The 18,261-nt window shown below is 43.1% G+C and overlaps 1 protein-coding gene across 4 annotated transcripts; it reads right to left on the bottom strand.

Annotated features, from left to right (window-relative positions):
- Window positions 1–6,870: 6,870 nt before the first annotated feature.
- Window positions 6,871–14,067, bottom strand: HIGD1A (HIG1 hypoxia inducible domain family member 1A). Of its 4 annotated transcripts, XM_054693504.1 has the most exons (5): window positions 13,581–13,636; window positions 12,244–12,450; window positions 10,477–10,591; window positions 9,148–9,282; window positions 6,871–8,469 (listed from the first exon to the last, which is right to left on the bottom strand). In XM_054693504.1, the coding sequence occupies exons 3-5, from the start codon at window positions 10,571–10,573 to the stop codon at window positions 8,420–8,422; spliced, it is 282 nt and encodes a 93-aa protein (XP_054549479.1). In that variant the 5' UTR covers window positions 10,574–10,591; window positions 12,244–12,450; window positions 13,581–13,636; the 3' UTR covers window positions 6,871–8,419. The 4 variants fall into 4 exon arrangements, with proteins under 4 accessions (XP_054549479.1, XP_037382887.1, XP_037382893.1 ...); XM_037526990.2 differs by lacking the exons at window positions 12,244–12,450; window positions 13,581–13,636 and adding an exon at window positions 13,989–14,067; XM_037526996.2 differs by lacking the exon at window positions 12,244–12,450 and having other exon boundaries at window positions 13,581–13,638.
- Between the last annotated feature and the right edge of the window lie 4,194 nt (window positions 14,068–18,261).

Genomic DNA, 18,261 nt, shown 5'->3' on the forward strand with positions numbered 1-18,261 from the left:
CCCTAGCCCCAAGTTCTCAATTAAGGGAGGAATTCTCCTAATCTAACAAAAGAGTTTGTCAGCCTAGTTTCCATATCTAACTTTAAGAGCAAGGGAAAATTCCTTTTTCTGTAAGATTGCTGATTGTTGTTTTAAAGAACTACAAATATTTCATCGGAGGCAGGGCTGGAGATGGTTATAGCTTTTGGTTTCTAGAATAGTTAATACGTGACATATCAGTAGTTGTAACATTGACTATTTCCAAGTGCATTATTAGTGCTGCCATGGTTATTAGCTCAACCAGTCACAGAATTGCTGTTGACTTATTCTTGAATGCAAACTCTAACAGCTACATTGACTATTTCCAAGTGCATTATTAGTGCTGCCATGGTTATTAGCTCAACCAGTCACAAAATTGCTGTTGACTTATTCTTGAATGCAAACTCTAACAGCTACCGTACCAATTGTCACCTCCAGGGGAATCAGCCTTAAACAAACAGGAAGAATTTAGCAGGCTATGGAGCCTCCTGGCTTATCAGGAATTTTCTTACACTTGGAGCATGGCTCGCGTCTGCCACCCAGCTGCTATCTCTTAACTTCAAGGCAAAAGAATTTCCTTCTCCATTTAGCCCTTCCCTCAAAAGACCCCAAATCCATATCAAAGACTTGGCCGAGGGACGTTTACAGCCTTTTGTTCTCGGAAGTTTTTCACTTGCTAATGTAAGGCCAAATGTTGAATTACTGCCTTTTGGCCGAGAATTACTAATTTTATAAATAATGAAATATTTGTATCATGCAGTGCCATTTGCCATCAAATTGGTTATTCAGTAATTGATCAAACAGCATTTGCAGTTTTACTTTTATTTATTTATTTATTTATTTATTTTTTATCTTTTATGAAATTTAGAAATTTTATTGTTTGTTGACCCAAAATTTTTGCAGTTTCTGGTTAGGTTGGGGAGGGGGTAGGGGATATATGAAAATAATAATTTCACAACATATTATGTGTAAATAAGCACAGATTATTAAATTTACTACAAGAGCAATAAAATAAATAAAATAATTTATCATAATGAAGATTACTTTGTAAAGCAAATGGTTCTTGAAATTTTTCTCAAATTACTTTTAAATGCGTATTTTAACAATGGTAGAAACTAGCCATAAACAAATGAGAATCTAGCAGGAGTCAGCTAACGAGATTCCTGACTTTTTAGGAATCTATCCTATGCCTGGACCCTTGTCAGACGACATGAGTAGCGTGGCTCCCAGTGATACCGGAATTGTCAGGCCTAGTCTCCCAGCCAGGAACGGATCCCAGACTGCAGGGCAGGGCTGAGCCCCGGCCACTAGACCCCCCACGGGTTGGTGTCTCACGAAGCCGCAGCAGGAACTTCGCAGACGCTCAGGCAAGGTTTGTTTAAAAGACAAAAAAGTTTATTGAGGAGAAAAAGAGCAGAAATAAAGTGGGACTCCCAGGCCAGGGAACCAGGCCTGGGAGGGGCAAGGAAGCCCAAGTGAAGTCGTGTCTCAGGGAATATATACTTTCTTTCCCTGATTATTCTAAAGCTCTACCAGTCTCTTTGTGATTGGTCAGTTTTCGGCTGTCTCACTTAATTTGCTACTGAGTGAGAGATCTTCACATTCCTTATCTAATAGGTCTGTCTTTCCCCATTTGTTATATCTTTATCTTTATGGTCTAGCCCTCCCGGTGAGCATCTTTACACTTTATCTTATCATCCGAAGAAAACCAGGACCATCCTTAACAAGATTATCTGTGGTGCTAGGATGTTTGTTTTTCCCAGTGGAATTGGTTTCATTTCCTTGCTTGTCCTTATCTCTGAAGCCTCCCTAAATTCTTCAGAGGTCCCCTCCTGCACTGTCCCTAAAACTGCCTAATAACCCTAGCTTGTCCTATCTCACCAGCATTGCGCCACCAGGGAGGCCCTCAGTTGCTTTTCTCTTCCTCAGGATGCGTTCATCTCTTTGACATGCTGGAGTATGTGTACCCCCAGACATGCAGGTGTATGTGGCACCCCCCACCCCAGACATGCAGGAGCATGTGGACAGGCCACATTTTGCAGAACTACAATGCAACATCACAACCCAAGTATTGACATTGATGTAATCCACCTATGTTACTCAGTTGCTCCCCAATTTTAGTTGTATTCATTTTTGTGTGTATTTAGTTCTATACAAAGGTACTGTTGGGGGAAAAGGATGTTCTAAGCGAATTCCATGCAGGCTTTGTGGACTCCACCCCCACTCCAGACCAAAGCCATCAGGACATTGGGAAAGACAAATCCCATCACCACCAAAGGGAAGGTGGCTGGGACCTGAGGGTGGAGTTAAGTAGCCAGGGTTGGTATAAAAACCAAACACATGGGCATTGCGGAGCTCGCTCTCTCCCTCTCTCGCTGGCTTCATGGCTCCTGGCTTGCGGTGTTCTGAGTGCCAATTGGGATTCCAGATCGGGGTATCGGGTAGGACGCATTTAAAACTTTGTCTCCCACTTTTCTCCCTGAGCCGTACATTTCCTCATTTCCCCTTCCCTTGTAAATAAACCTTTTATTAACCTTTCGCGTGTGCCTGCAGTGGAGTATTGATAAGTCCTTTTAAGCGCGCGGGTGAGGACCCACAGTCAGGCACCCCATTTTGTATCGGGGCTGCCCTGTAACAACACTAGTCATGAGTCACAAACCTCAGCTTTCTTCTTGAAATAGCACAATAGTAGCCTCATTATTATGACAAAATAGATCATGAAAATGCTTGGCAAACTGAAGTGCTCTTCAGTTATCATGTATCCTTACAGATTTAGCTGTTTTGCCTCAAAATGGAAGTAAGCTTTGCTACAACTTTAAACTAAGGCTCCGCTTGGCTCTCCCCATTTCAGAGCTCTCTACTTACGGATCTCAGCTTTGCAGGTCCAAACTCTCACTTGGACATTATGTTATCAGTGTCTCTTGGGGTTGGCCAGTCATAGTATTAAGTGATTGCCATGTAAACCAGAACACTAAGCCAGGAGTTATGTGGCCTATATCCAGGGCCCCTCCCTTCCAAGAGTCAGATACCCCCCCGGGACCAAGAGAGTCATGAGGAACATATTGTGAACATGGATTCAGAGCAGAGGCAAGCCTTGCAGTTATTTTTGACCCAGGGTTAATAAGTGCTACTATTCTATTTCACAACTAGGAGTGCCCACATAGATGAAAACTGTTCATTTTTTCCAGGTTCAAGTTCCTTCTTGTTGGAAGGTGCTGTGTGCACACTGCCAGTTCTCTTCAGTTCACCATGGATTTGGGCTTTCTTTGTTGAGTCACCATCCTGTGACAGACTCCCCTGAGTACACTTCTCGTTTTAGGTTAACATCACTTTGGCAACAAGTCAAATCTTACTTGATCCACATATCTATTTTGCCCAAGATGTGTTTGCACATATGGTGATCTCATTGTATGTTTCAAATGTTTCTCAAAATTAGACAAAATGTTCTGCCAAGATTCACTAATCCTTAGTTCCAAGGGTCCTCTCTGATGGATGATATTTACCCTGATTCTCCCCCAAGCCCTCAGCACAGTGGATTGGTAATGTATTTTCTATCCCTCACTCCCCACCCCAATTTCTCAATGGCTCACTCTTGGCTCATATCAAGATCTTTCAAAATGGTTGGATAGGGCCTCCCCTGGTGGCTCAGCAGTTGAGCGCTGGGCTTCGAGGCTGCCCACAGCAGCCTCTGTAGCACCGGTTCGTTCTCCCTGCCGCCGGCGAGGGTCCCACACACACACACAAAAATGGTTGGATGCAAGTCACCTGGTCTCAGTAAGAGCTGCCGTCTCCCCTGTTTTTTTAAGATTTATTTACATACATACAAGAGCTGCGTACAGGCCATAGATGTGGGAGGTGAGAGGATCCACCAGAGACAGAGTGGGGAATAGAACAGGCAGACTGACTGAAACACACTGCTGAGGGGAGCAGCGCAAGACAGGAGAGATCTGCCTCACCATGTGAGTTTCTCCCTGGCTGGCAGGGGATCAAACTCTTGCAGCAGAGACTGCGGATTGCTTCATAGTGCTTCATAGCGCGGTATTTAACCCCTGGGGCCACCACGGAGGCCCTCCCATGTTGACTGGTTCCCAATGCCTCCTGCACTTGTTTTAAATTTATCATCTCCCCAGTAATCTCTTGAGATTCCTAATAAACGCCAAAACAAATATTGACTGAGGGTTTTTATATATGAAAAAGTCTGAAGATAAAGCAGCTATGGTATTATCAGGCAAGATTATTGGACTTGGGACCTGCAGAGTTGAGTGGGGTGCAGTGTGGAAATGAAGGAAAGCATTGAAGTATCACTCGAGCAGGCAATCCTTTATATACCTGCCTTCCCTTTCACCGTGCAAACTCTCCAACATGACCATGGCCTCCAGGTCTGGGTTAAGTTCCAACTTTTAACTGTGTGACCTTGAATAAATTAGAGCTTACCTTATTACTAAAGTCAGAAAGATACATACTTCAGAATTTTTGTGAGGAACTAATGGAAGAGTATTAAGCATTTATTATATAGGGCAAAGCACTGTACAAAAGCAAAGTATTATCACAGTAGAGAACGTATTTTTTTGTTTTAAACTCAAATATGGCAAGATTTGAGAAAAGGGCAAGTTTATTTGGCCTAGAGAATTCAGAGAACCTTTTGCAAAAGTAGAATTTGATTTTGATCTTTACAGTGTGCACTTAAATTATGGTATATATCAGAAAATTAAATTAAATGGAAATTTAACCAAACTGGGAGTGGGGAAGGGGAACATTCAAGAAAGGAGTAGAGCATAAGCAAAGATGTTGGGGTAGACAAGCTCAATGTAGATAACAGGCCAGCTACAAGGTATGACAGCATTTCCTTACATTGCAAAATTTTAGTTACTCTGTGACATTTCAGTTCAACTGGGGAAGGAAAAAGACCGGATCCAGAATATTAGAGAGGATATTTTCCTAGGTTCCTCTAAGGGGACCAACTGGACATGGGCCTCTACTCTAGAATCACCTTCCACTACTGGACTTTCACCTTTTGTCTTGCTAAAAACAAATTCTTTTACAAATTTCAGTGACTCAGGGGAAAATAGGCTCTTTAAGAAAAAGCTAGGATGCATGGATGGTACGTTTGGTTTCCTTTCTCAAATTTTTCCCATTCCGTCTGAAGAGCTTTCAAAAGTGTGACATGTAAATAACTGGTATTTCTGCTCTCAGACTCATGAGAATTTTAAAATTTCCTATGTTCATTCAACTTTGTTCTGGCCTAATAGATATGTTGCAGTGAGTTGGAGGTTTACATGGGGATGTAAACAGTTCCTGAAACTCTCAGCAGCATTTCCTCATCTGTGAGACAAGAGGAAAGACATGGCCAATCTTCTTGAAAATTCTGACTCTGGCACAGAAGCAGAATATATTTTAGGGGTACATGGAAGCGTGGTGTCAAATTCCAACTCTAACCACCAGATGGCACTGTTCAACATTAATTATAAATGCTTTCTGGGGAAAGCAGGATCCTGAATGCAATAAACCAAAACCTACTTTTACTCACAAGCGCTTACTGAACACCCATTTTAGACAGGCACCAATGACGGGTGCTCTGGGTGGAAAGATCATATGCTCAAACATACTAGTGGAAGAGAGACCTGGAAGCAACCATATACCAATGTCCTCATAAGATAATGCTATTAAAGCAAGGACTCTCTCAATGTGTGTGTGTAGGGCGGCCGGTGTGAGAGGGGAGGGCAAGGATAAACATATCTACCTAAGGTAGACCCCGGCTTCCTCAGGGATACTTTCTCTAACTCTAACCCTGGGCTAAGGTCCCCCAGCCAGATGTTCCTGCTGCATGCTATACCCAGTATCCATTATGCTTTCTATTAAATCAATTCCAGGCTTCCTTGACAAGCTCTGAAGTTGTTGCTTGAACACTAACAGTGGTAACTGACCATCTGAGTATACCGATGCTTTTAGTGCCATGAACTCACATAAAGGAGCTGTCTTTTACATTCATCACTGCATTTACTCTCCCCAACAACCTTGGGCCCTGCTATGGTCCATACTTTATTTGAAGAAACGATGACTACACAGATAGTAAGTGCCAGAACCATGAACCCAATGAGGTCCGATTCAATAAAAATTAGTTATCACTTCCCCTGGAGATACTTTTAAGTACTTCCATGACCTGATGTCCATCTTCAACAACCTTGATTTCCCATTCTCTCCTTTAGGCAGGCAACCCTGCTCAATTTCTCTCTCTCTTTTTTTAAAAGATTTATTTTTATTTATTTATACAAGCACTGGGTACAATCAGAAGCGCGGGAGGGTGAGAGAATTCACCAGAGCCAGAGCGGGGAGCAGAGCAGGCAGAAGGACCGAAGCATACTGCTGAGGGGAGCAGCGGGCGGCAGGAGAGGTCTGCGCGCCATGTGGGACCCTCCTCCGGTGGCCGGGGAGCAGCCGGGGATTGAACCGGTGCTGCAGAGGCTGCGGGCAGCTTCGCAACCCAGCGCTCAACCGCTGCTCCACCTGGGAGGCCCCCTGCTCAATTTCTCTTGATCACATAATTAATGCTCAATTGTTATCTCTCAAACCTCCTTCCTGTCTTGCTCAAGTTCAAGTCTCTTAAACTAGTATTTAAACAAAATAATGTACTCATTGATTAGCATAATTTTCCGAAACTTCTCAATTTTGTTCCAAAAGAAGCTTCATGAAACAATTTTAAGGACTGCCTATAAGCGTTTCCTATAACACCTATTCAAAGCTGAGAAAACAGATCCTAGTAGTATCTTACATTTTTTCATTTAAATTTTATTTTTATATTCCCCATACAATTACAACCCCCTTATTCTGACCCTTATCCCTCCTTTCCCCATCCCCCACACCCCATAGAGTATCTCTGGTTCATAGTTGTTTGTTGATTTTGATTGTATCTTACATTTTTAAAGTACTTTCTCACAGACCCATGTAAAGATCTATTAGACAGGACTATAGAAATTACCTTAAGTTTTTAGTTAGTTAAGATTGAGTAAACACTGATTTGGTGCTGGCTATACAGTCAGTGGTGAGTTAAGACTTCTTGTCTCGTTTTATTAATTTGTGACACCGGCTGTATTCCAGTATGAATTCCACAAAGACTAACACTACAATTCTTTATCACTATGAAAGACCTACCTCTCCAGTGCCTAGGTTCCAGGTCCAGACCTATAATCCTTTTGAGCTTGTGCGACCTTGGATTATTTCACCTGTTCATGTCCCAAATCTCTTGCTATGTGAACTAGCAACTCCTTAGGGTTGCTAGGATCTTAAATGACAGATGAAAAATGCTTAGAGCAATGTGTGACACATAGAAAATGCTCAATAAATGTTAGCTATTATTCCTATTTGGTAGATATTCTTTACCTGTGGTTCCTACCAAAGGTACGAAATGTTTCTATCTTTTCTTGAAAATTAACTTTTATGGTGTTTTCAGGAATGTTTTATTTTTCTAATTTGAAATAAACAGAAGATATCGGATGTGTTCACTTACTTTAATAACACATTACATTTACCATGTATCACCATGGAATGTAAATTCAGGTGAGACAAGAGAATATCACAAATGCAATAAAGCATTCTGTAGTATCTCAAAGTTTATATAACATTGGATCAAACCTGCTTTAACCACTTCCATTAAGTAATTTTAGTTTAGCATTTATGATTCTTACAGAGGAAATAAACATACGGCACACTGAAAAAGTATTGTTCATTTACCTTTAAATTAGGGCTTAAAATACACTTCTGTTTTAAGATGACATCTAAAAACTATTCTAAATAACAGCAGCAAAAATATAATTCTGAATTACAAAAGCGCTAAACTGGAACCCATAATTAAGTTTTTTTCACGTTTACAAGTATACTTTTTAAATAAGGCAGTTCTTGTCAGCTTTTTAGGTTTGGTTTAAACACACACACATTTTCAGTTGGGGGGAAGGCCTATGATGGCACAATCCATGCACTACATTATTATTTCAAGAGCCAACCAGACCTAAAAACTGAAGTACTGCTCAGTCCATGAGGCAGGCAGGAACAAATTAAATTAACTGGGGTAGATAATATCTTATAGCAATTGGGAGTACTTTAGAATTGGACGGTTGTCTTATTTAGAACTGATTTCATCAGAAAAGTTTAGAAGGTGAATGGTTTACCACCATCAAGCGCTTACATGTTTTTTGGTGCTAATTTGACTCCCCTGAATGACCCAGCTAGTAAACTACTCACTAGTAATTTCATTATCAGGTAAATCAAGTCTGCAAGAAAGGAAGTCAATATTCCAATTACCGTGTTATTGTTTGACCCGTTCAAATAACTTTCAATACAATCATATAACCTCAATATGAGATGTCTAATTAAAGTAAGTACCACCAAGACCAACACAGGATCTCTTCTACGGTTTAGGTTTTGCCCAGTATTCCTTATACATGGAATAGCCCATACCTAAAGAGAAAGAATGCAAATTAAGTATTTAAGTATTTTCAATATTAAGAAAATAAACAGTTTATAAAATAAATAAAAGTAACAGCATTGCTAGCATGCAATATTTACAGAGGAACAAAATTATAAGATGCCTTCACTCTTGCGTTCTTAAATAATTTACATTTCTAAAATTCTTCTTATAGACTTTCCCAAGTAGATCAAGGATAAAGTGACTAACTCAGGCTATTTAAATATTTGTTTGAAAGAACAAGCAATATTTATCTGACAACTATAAAAGGAGTCACCCTTGCTACAGAATACCAGATAAAGTCAATGAATTAAATTCAACAAAAGTATGTAATACCTACATTAAAAAAATCTTTTCAACCTTCAAGAACTCAATACAATAGCAATCACATGTCTCTCCCAGAGAATAGGATCATACTATAACCTTATTTGCATATCAAGACTCTTCAATGAAATGATAAATCCAGTAAGATTTTTTTCTCTTTTAAAACCTTAGTAAGATATATCACAGAAGAACTATGTTACTATATGAGCTGTTTTACAATTGATTTTTACATGAAAATGAATATAACTGCTATTTTGAAACTGCTTCAAAGTCAGTATCTACCTTGCTTGTTTGCAAAGAAACCCATTAATTGGGAACCTATCTGAAAATTACCTGAAGGAACTTACCAAGAGTCATTGCTCCCACAACAAAACCTTGGGCTGCCACGCGCATGTGGATAAGGTGAACGGACATTTTAGTATCTCCTCTGCTCTTCAATTTGTATAATCCATATGCAACAATTGCCGCAAAACCCGCCATTCCTGTAAAATAAAGTTTCAAGTATGCTGCATATGTGGTGGCAGGGAACCAAGATATTCTATTATCAACTAATGTACTTTCTCGGGGCCCTCCTTGGTGGCTCAAGAGGTTTAACACAGCACTATGAAGCAATCGTGGCCTCTGCAGTATGAGTTTGATCCCCAGCCAGCCAAGGAGCTACCCACATGGCACAGGAGACCTCTCCTGTTTCACCTGCTGCTCCCCTCAGCAGTGTATTTGGGTCAGTCTGCCTGTTCTGTTCCCCACTCTGTTCTGGTGAATCCTCTCACCCCCTGCACCTCTGGCCTGTACCCCAGTTCTTATATGCATAAATAAATCTTAAAAAAAAAATGAAAAAACGAATGTACTTTCTCTATTTTATAAGAATGCTTTACCAGACCACAGTTTACATACAATTTAAGTTTTTAATTCTCCTCCCCTAAGAGCCAAAATCCATAACTGATAGCAAACAGTAGCAGATTCAGAAAGTTAAGATCATCTTTAAAATGTGGGTTCGGGCCTCCCCGGTGGCGCAGCGGTTGAGCGCTGGGTTGCGAAGCTGCCCACAGCCTCTGCGGCGCCGGTTCGATCCCTGGCTGCTCCCCGGCCACCGGAGGAGGGTCCCACATGGCGCGCAGACCTCTCCTGCCACCCGCTGCTCCCCTCAGCAGTGTACTTCGGTCCTTCTGCCTGCTCTGCTCCCCGCTCTGGCTCTGGTGAATTCTCTCACCCTCCCGCGCTTCTGACTGTATCCAGTGCTTGTATAAATAAATAAATAAATCTTTAAAAAAATAAAAAATAAAATGTGGGTTCCTGGAACCTTTAAAAGAGTGCCAGGGGACCTCTTCCTCTCCGTCCTACTTCCTTCCCTGAAAGAAATAACTTAATACAGCAGAGATTATAATGAACCATAGCTGCGAGTATAATATTTTTCTGAGTCTTGAGTCCTCCTCACAAACCACTGAGACTAGGCAGTCTTGGGGGTCTCAACATATTCACTAAAATAAGACTTACTAAAACAAGAAGTCTGAATATGCAAGAGAATTTTTGTAATGAGAGTTGAACCAATACCAGCAAATATCAACATATGATAAAATATTAGGAAATACATGCTTTCAGGATGTGCTGTATGAGTTGACCACACTTCTAATAGATTAAAGCTTACAAAAGATTGATTATTAGACCCTCAAACTCACCAATGGGGACAAATGGTGCCTCTTTAGCCTTTCGAACAAGTTTAGATCCTTGACCTTCATCATATGAAGACAGAGAAATGTCCTGGTTGGATGACATTGTGATTGAAGAATCTTCCTGAAACAGAATTTCCAGAAAGTTTTACAATTAAAAGCATTTAAAATGTTAAATGACTGGATGTATTTAAGATAATCCAAGTTTCCATAAAAATTTGGTATGTTATCCATGAACTTTTAAAAATATTCTTAGAAAATAACTGTATTTTTAATCTCTAGTCACATTTAGGGAGGGTTGAATGTTTATTCTCCCACACAATCGATTCCTTTAAAATACTATATTCAACTAGGTAACTTTAAATTACTCAAACCAAACTGATTCTCCTTACTATCTCTTCAATATCACGTTGAAAAATCACACTAAGCATTTTAAAGTATAGTTAAGTATAATCTTTATTGCTTTCAATTGTAACTGGCTAACTTCAAAGACAGATTTATTTTCTCCAATGTGCTACTTCGGTTTTCACTTCTGAATAGTTTCTAACCTATTACACTTACCTCTCCTATCGATGGTGGTTGTCTCTGAGCAAGATTACAGTTATTCTTAACAACCAGAATTTCTAATACTATTTACTTAGCAACTTACTTAGTTCATTATTTATTCCTTTAAAGGACCAAACTTTATTTTAGATACTATGCTAGAAAAGCCTCCTTTTAAAAGCTATTTATTTATATTAAATGAACATAACAGTTTTTTAGCTTTTTATGATCTATGGTTATTTTTTTAATATTACTGTAGCATTAAACTACCCCTGGGGATCTTCTTAATAACTATCTTCTAAGCTTCAGAATATCCTTCCCCTATATACTTCATATACATTGGTTATCCCTCTTAAAATTCTCTACTTTCTTTTATAATTTATTTCTTGAAATGTTACAAAAGAAAAAGTCACTAGCTCTATAGTTATATGACTAAAGTGTCTGGGGAAAAAAAAGATTCATTTCCATTATCACAGGGACCAAAAGCGCCATTCTCCTCTTTCAGTCACCTGAAATAAGCATTTTATCAAGAGTCAATAAATTCATTTTTAACTTAGTCAGAGTAATTATGTAACACTTCTTTCTTCATAGTTGGTTGACCTGCCTGTAAACTTATCCATATAATAAGGGAGTCCTGGCTAATTCCTCCCATTTTTCAGGTTATTTCAACTGACCGCCTCTGGAAAGCTTTTTTTTTTGGATAAGTGCTTTGGTTATGCAGTCCCTATACTTTCTCTATATGTATGTGTGTTGTTCTTTTATAGACAGGAGACAGCCATCACCCCTCCCTCTTTTAAGGAGGGCAGGCATTTATAAATGCCTGTGTAACTATTTTTCCAGCAAGAATCCTTTAAGTCAGGGGCTACACCTACCCTAGTTATTATCTTCAATGCCTGGCATGATGCCATGCAAGTAATAAGTATGCCACTGAATGTCTGTTGAATAAATTTTAAAGGGGCCTCTCTGGTGCTACCAACGGTTAAGACGCAACCTATGAAATTATCCGCAGCCACTGCAGCACCAGCTCCATACCCAGCCAGCCAGGGAGCAACCCACACAGTGCAGCAGACCTCTCCTGACTCCCCCCTGTTCCCCTCAGCAGTGTACTTTAGTCAATCTGCCTGCTCTGTTCCCCACTCTGTCTCTGGTGAATCCTCTCACTCCCCACACCTCTGGCCTGTACCCCAGTTTTTGTATGCATAAATAAATAAAAAAAATCTTTAAAAAAATTACCTTCTTTTGCAGATATAAAGCATGTTTTCTTCCTTTGTCTTAATTATTCCAAAACTAAGAAGTCTTTTGGAAATTGTCTTTAAAAGCAAGAAAGTTGGTAGTTTTTTCTCTAATTATCTCACATCTGGATCACTATCCAACAGGTGACCTGAGCAAAAGATTTCCCTGCCCTCCTCAAAAGAGGGAGGGGTGATGGCTGTCTCCTGTCTATAAAAGAACAACACACATACACATTTTTATGATGCTGGTATATAATCTGAGAAATATTAAAATCCATTTCTCAACAAAAGCCTGCATCTTTTAAAAAAATGAAATGGAAACTTCTCCCAACTTAATTCATTCAACTTCAACTGTGATTTGAAAAGTTTTTTCACCAGCGCAAGTTCTACATTTTCCTTTAATATTTTTTTCTTATTCACCTACAACAATTGACAGCTCTCTGTCAGAAAGTTGAACAGGTGCAAAGAGGCAGGAACCATCAGATATTCAAAGCCAACTTAGAAGCCAGGAGTTATTTTGTAACCTTTTAAAGACATATCCAAATACTTGGGATCTTAGAAAAGGGGTAAGAGAAGATGAGCTGCCCGGATGATGCAAAAGACTAAAGGATATTCAGAGTCTGTCATTTTGGTGACAGAAACTACTACCTAAAACAATAGTTCAAACCTTGATTTTGCATCATCACCTGTCAGCTTGTTTAAAATGGCTGCCGAGGCCCCACCCTGGAGATTCTCATTCAGAGGGTCTGGGGGCAGGGCCCAAGGGTTCATTTTAAGAATCCTCTCCCTACTCCCAGTGATTCTGACTTAGAGGGAAGCAAGAAAGCCCCCGGTGTGCGGGTGGACGACCCCCGCTTCCTTCACGATGGGGCAAGGCACCGCTCCAATCTGTCAAAACCGAGAGGCCGTCAGGCTGGAAAGTGCCCGGGCACTCCCGGGAGCCTATTCTCCTCCCGCAGGGGTTCCTCTCGAGAGGGAAGGCAGCTTCCCGCCCCGGGAATAACAGAGAACCCCGAGTGCTGAGGTCGAGGCCCGCCGGCAGGTCCCAGTGCACCCCTGCATGTTTGCGCATCTCGAACTGGGGCGCGTACTTGAGGCAGGAAAGCCAAGGCCGTCGCAGAGGCTCCCCCAGACCCCGAGGCCTCCGCACCTGCCCGGGACGGGGGCGGAGGAAACGCTCGGCCAGAGAACAGCGAGCGGCGGACGGGAAGGTCGCGTGGTTTTCCGCCCGGCCCGCAATCTCTCAACTTCCCCCCCTCACTCTCCCCCTCACTCTCCCTGTGACCTTGTCCGGCCTCCGGGGCCGAGCGCGCGCCCTCCCCAGCCCTCCTCACCCACCGCTCAGGAGCCGCTACCGCGGACGGCCAGGGACGGCCCCTGCTCGGCGGACGCCCGGGCTCCGGCTTCTGACGTCACCCCGCGCCCCTCCACAGGCTTCTCCGTGCCGCCCCATCGGCGAGTCTTCCGTCCCGGCGTTTACTCCACAAACTTCTGCCCATCTCCGCGCAGGCCGCGGTTTCCCCACCTGACAAGGCGCCAGGCCCGTTCCCGGGACGCCCGGCCAGGCCTAGCCCACCCGTCGGGCCCGAGCCCGCCAGGCCTCCCCCGCGGGCATCGCCCCCCATCCAGTCCCGACGGGCCCCCAACCTCCCAAGGGGCTCTCGGCCCAGCCAGGCGCTACCCCACTTCTGTCCGCCGTGCACTCCTGGCTCCCCGGGACCCAGCAACCACTCAAACTGCACTCACCCAGGACTCGGAGCCCCCTCAGACGCCAGCAGAGCCTGGCCCCGAACCCCTGCCCGTACCCCAGCCGGCTTCTCCCGGTCCCGCCTCCAGACGGCCCCCACCAATCAGAAGGCAGCGATCAGCACGCGGGAGTGGGCGGGATGAGTGCCGGTCGGGGAAGTCCGTGCGTGCGCACGGCGGGTGGGGCGACCTAAAACGGGCCCTGGATTGGCTGGGGCGCCGGTAGCGGCTGTACGTCATTCGCAGGCGCGGAGGGGCTGCGTCAGGGTTGACGGCTGGGCGTTTTGTGTTCGTGCGGGGGCCCGTGATAGCCCTCGAAGGCCAAGCGGTTGCTTGGCCCAGGGTTACCCCAGGTTTCTCTCGTTCTTTCCCGTCGGGGAGCCGTGGCGAGCCCCGCGAATGCTGCGTCCCGAGCACGCGCTGGGCGGGGTTTTGACAGCGGGCTGAGGGATACGGGGCACGCCCCCGCCCCAAGGGGCGCCTACGGCTGTCGGGAGACTGAGTGTTCAGTTCATTCCTCTTCCCTGGCGATCTCCCATCAGGGCCTTGCGCCTCTTGTGCGTCTCGTGGCGCCCCTCACGAAGCTTACACAGGCGGGGGCGGCCAGGAATGGCAGTATGGGGTCTGGAGAGCTATCATCTTGTTAGGGGGAAAAGAATGTCCTAAAGCTAATTCCATACCGGCTTTGTGGACTCCACCCCCACCCCAGGCCAAAGCCAAAGACACTGGGAACTCCAAATCCCATCACCACCGAAGGGAAGGTGGCTGGGACCTGAGGGTGGGGTTAAGCAGCCAGGTGGGTATAAAGCCAGACACGTGGGCTTTGAGGGGGGGTCCATTTTGACTCTCCGCCAGCTCGCAGTGTCTGGCCAACTTGGAGAGTGCTTTTTGGGTTTCCAGGTTGGCGGATCGGGTAGGACGCATTAAAGACTTTATTTCCCTATTTTCTCCCTGAGTTGTACATTTTCCTTATTTCCTTTTCCCTTGTAAATAAACCGCTTATTAACCTTTTGTGTGTGCCTGTAGTGGAGTATTAATAAGTCCCTTGTAAGCGCGTGGGTGAGGACCCACAGGCAGGCAACCTGTTCAATGTCGGGGCTGCCCTATAACAATCTCACCCACGTCAGGGAGGGTTCTGGGAAGAAGAAGGTGTCAGAAGCCCTTTGTGACAGTGAATACTGTGAACAGCCCCTCACTTGTTTATAGAATAGATAGATAATCAGAAATTATGTGGCAAGTGTTGTGCGCAAGATCAGCAGACTTGGTGAGCATAGCCTCCAAGAATCCAAAGATAGCTGATGCAAATGCAAATGGGAGTCTGGGCTCACCGCACCTACCAATGCAATGGCAGATAGCGAGAGCCCCGAACAGAGGAAGCAGGGGTCTATTGTAGGGTCACGAGCGGAGCGAATTTTGAAAGAGGCTGGCAATTACTCATTGGCTACTACAAAGGCATTTTGGTACGCACGGTTATAGTTTCAAACTGATTGGACGGTTAGTGATGCTGTCCCATTTATGGATAGGACTACCCTCATTGGCAGCTAGGGTGGTCTGCTTTTTCGTCACCAAGTGGAGTGAGGGTTGTGACTATTGAAACTTATCTCCAGAATGCAGCTGTACAGGGACTAACATATCAAGGTGGAAGATATACAAAATGGCGAAAACTTGGCTAAGCTTGGTTCCACAGCTAGTTGATGCAAAGCATTGACGATTGTTCTGTGGGGAATATATCCAACTAGAGTCTCAAGCACAAAATGACGCAGACTGACAACTCTTGTATATGTAGGAAGTAAATGCTCAGGAGTTTAAAAAAACCCTTTTCTCATAGTTGAGTTAGGACTCATGTAGGAAACATGCATGCTGTCTATGTATGATTAACTTAAGCCCACCCTCCTCCAATGTGGTAATCTTACAGCTCCTTAAAGGCGTATTTTGTCTTCCTTGCCATATGTCTCCTTGAACACAGTTGGCGCTCAATAATATTAAACGAAGAAAAGACAGAACAGTTCAGTAACTGGAAGTCTTCAAAGATTAGGAATATTCAAGGGCTCTTTTAGGATAATGAAAGTGATAAAAGAGGTTGACAGGCTTTAATATGAAGGGAAACCAAAAGTCACTAAGTTCTACATTCTGGAATACAAGGACAGGAGCAGTGATCTGCTGGGGATGTATACAAATCAAAACAATGTTCGCTAACTCGTTTATTTCCAAGAATGAGATTTGAGTCAGAAAGACCTACCTGCCAATCCCAGGCACATACCAGCCTTGACCTTTACTCCTCAAAGCTTCACTTTCTTCATTTGTAAAACAGGGATAGCCGTACAGCTCTCCCTCCACTTATAATGGTGTTACTTCCCAATAAATCTGTTGTAAATTGAAAATATAGTCAAAATGCATTCACTGCATCTAATCTACAAAAGATCACAGTTTAGCCCAGTCAACCCTTAAACATGCCCAGAATGCTGATGATAGCAGACAGGTGGGCAAAGTCACCTACCACCTCTTTTATAATTTGCAATGTAATTTATTGAACATTGTACTGAACGTGGAGAAGGGAATGGTTGTTTACGCCCATGATTGCATGACTAATTGGGAGCTGCTCCTGGTTGCCACTGTAACAGGGTGGTCCCCAGGAAAGGGGGGGGTTCCAGGTTTCCTGCCCCACCCAAAAGGAGGGTGGAGTCCCCTGCCCTGTAACACCACTACCCAGCATCTGGAGAGAGTTTCATACTACATATCACTAGCCAGGGAAAAGATCAAAATTCAAAGTCCAGTCACTGCTTTTGCACTATCATAAAATAAAAAAATCATTAGTTGAACCATCATTAAGTCGGGGACTATGTGTAATGATGATTAATGAGGAAATGCTAATCCAGTGCTAGTCCAGTGCCTGGCATGAAACGTGTTAGCTATTGCTTTAAAATTTCCTGTGCATGTTCAAAGAGGCAAAACTGCTCTAAAGGAGTTTGTCCAGTAGTGACTTATAACTATTAAGCCAGTTGCTGTGGACATGATGTTAGTATAAAGGTCATATATCTGCTAAGTGGCAGAGATCCAAGTCTGTATACAAGGAATTTTGATTCTGTGTAAGTAAAGGGATCCTTAACAGCAGGTAGTTTTTAGGACATAGGGAAGGAAATGCCTTTTTATACATAAACTGGACTCATTACTATTAACATTAAAACAATATAGACATGAAGGGTTTATATAAATTTTGGAATGACAGGCTCACATAAAGAAATTAGGGAAAGGTCCTCCCCTGGTGGTGTAGCAGTTGAGCGCTGAGCTGAGAAGCTGCCCGCAGTCTCTGCAGCGCCAGTTTGATCCCAGCCACCGGTGAGGGTCCCACATGGTGTGACAGATGTCTCCTGCCACGCCCGCTGCTCCCCTCAGCAGTGTGTTTTGTCACTCTGCCTGTTCTGTTCCTTGCTCTGTCTCTGGTGAATTCTCTCACCTTCCCGCGCTTCTGACTGTACCTAGTGCTTGTATAAATAAGTAAACAAATCTTAAAAAAAAAAAAAAAAAAAGAAAAGAAAAGAAATTAGGGAAAGCTGGGGCCTCCCTGGTGGCACAAGAGGTTAAGAGGCAACCTATGAAGCTGTCTGCAGCCTCTGTAGGACGAGTTCAATCCCCCAGCCTGCCAGGGAAAAAACAACATGGCGCAGAAGATCTCTCCTGACTCACCAGCTGCACCCCTCAGCAGTGTAATTTGGTCAATCTGCCTGTTCTGTTCCCCACCCTGTCTCTGGTGAATCCTCTCATGCCCCACACCGCTGGTCTGTACCCCAGCTCTTCTATGCATAAATAAATAAATCTTTAAAAAAAAGAGAAATTAGGGAAAGCTATGTATCTACTTCCTTTACAGTTACAATTGCATGGAAGACACATATTTGTCCCCCAAAATATCTCTCTTGAGGCTATCGCTAGGCACTTCTTGGTAAGATTGTCCTTGATCTGTCCCAGTTTGAAATGTATTGAATTTCAAAATAGAAAAAGCACAGCCCTGTCAATTTGGGCTAAGGCAGAACAAAGAGAGCATCAATAGAAGCAGGAAAGAAGAAAATTACATAATTGTACTGGTTTATAAGTATTTCTTCAAGTCCAAAATGATGTATCATTTTTAAAAAATACCATTTTTATTAGGATTGGTTGCAGACTCAGTATAGTTTTTAGTGTATTGCTGTAAAGATGAAAATGATAAATTGGGAATCAATCCTGAAAAAAATTTTTGATGAAATTACTTTGAAAGAGTACATCAACCTTACTATCTCAT

Source organism: Talpa occidentalis, unplaced genomic scaffold (assembly GCF_014898055.3).
Source record: "Talpa occidentalis isolate TD23 unplaced genomic scaffold, MPIMG_talOcc4v2.1 talOcc4.10, whole genome shotgun sequence".
Taxonomy (NCBI): Eukaryota; Metazoa; Chordata; class Mammalia; order Eulipotyphla; family Talpidae; genus Talpa; species Talpa occidentalis.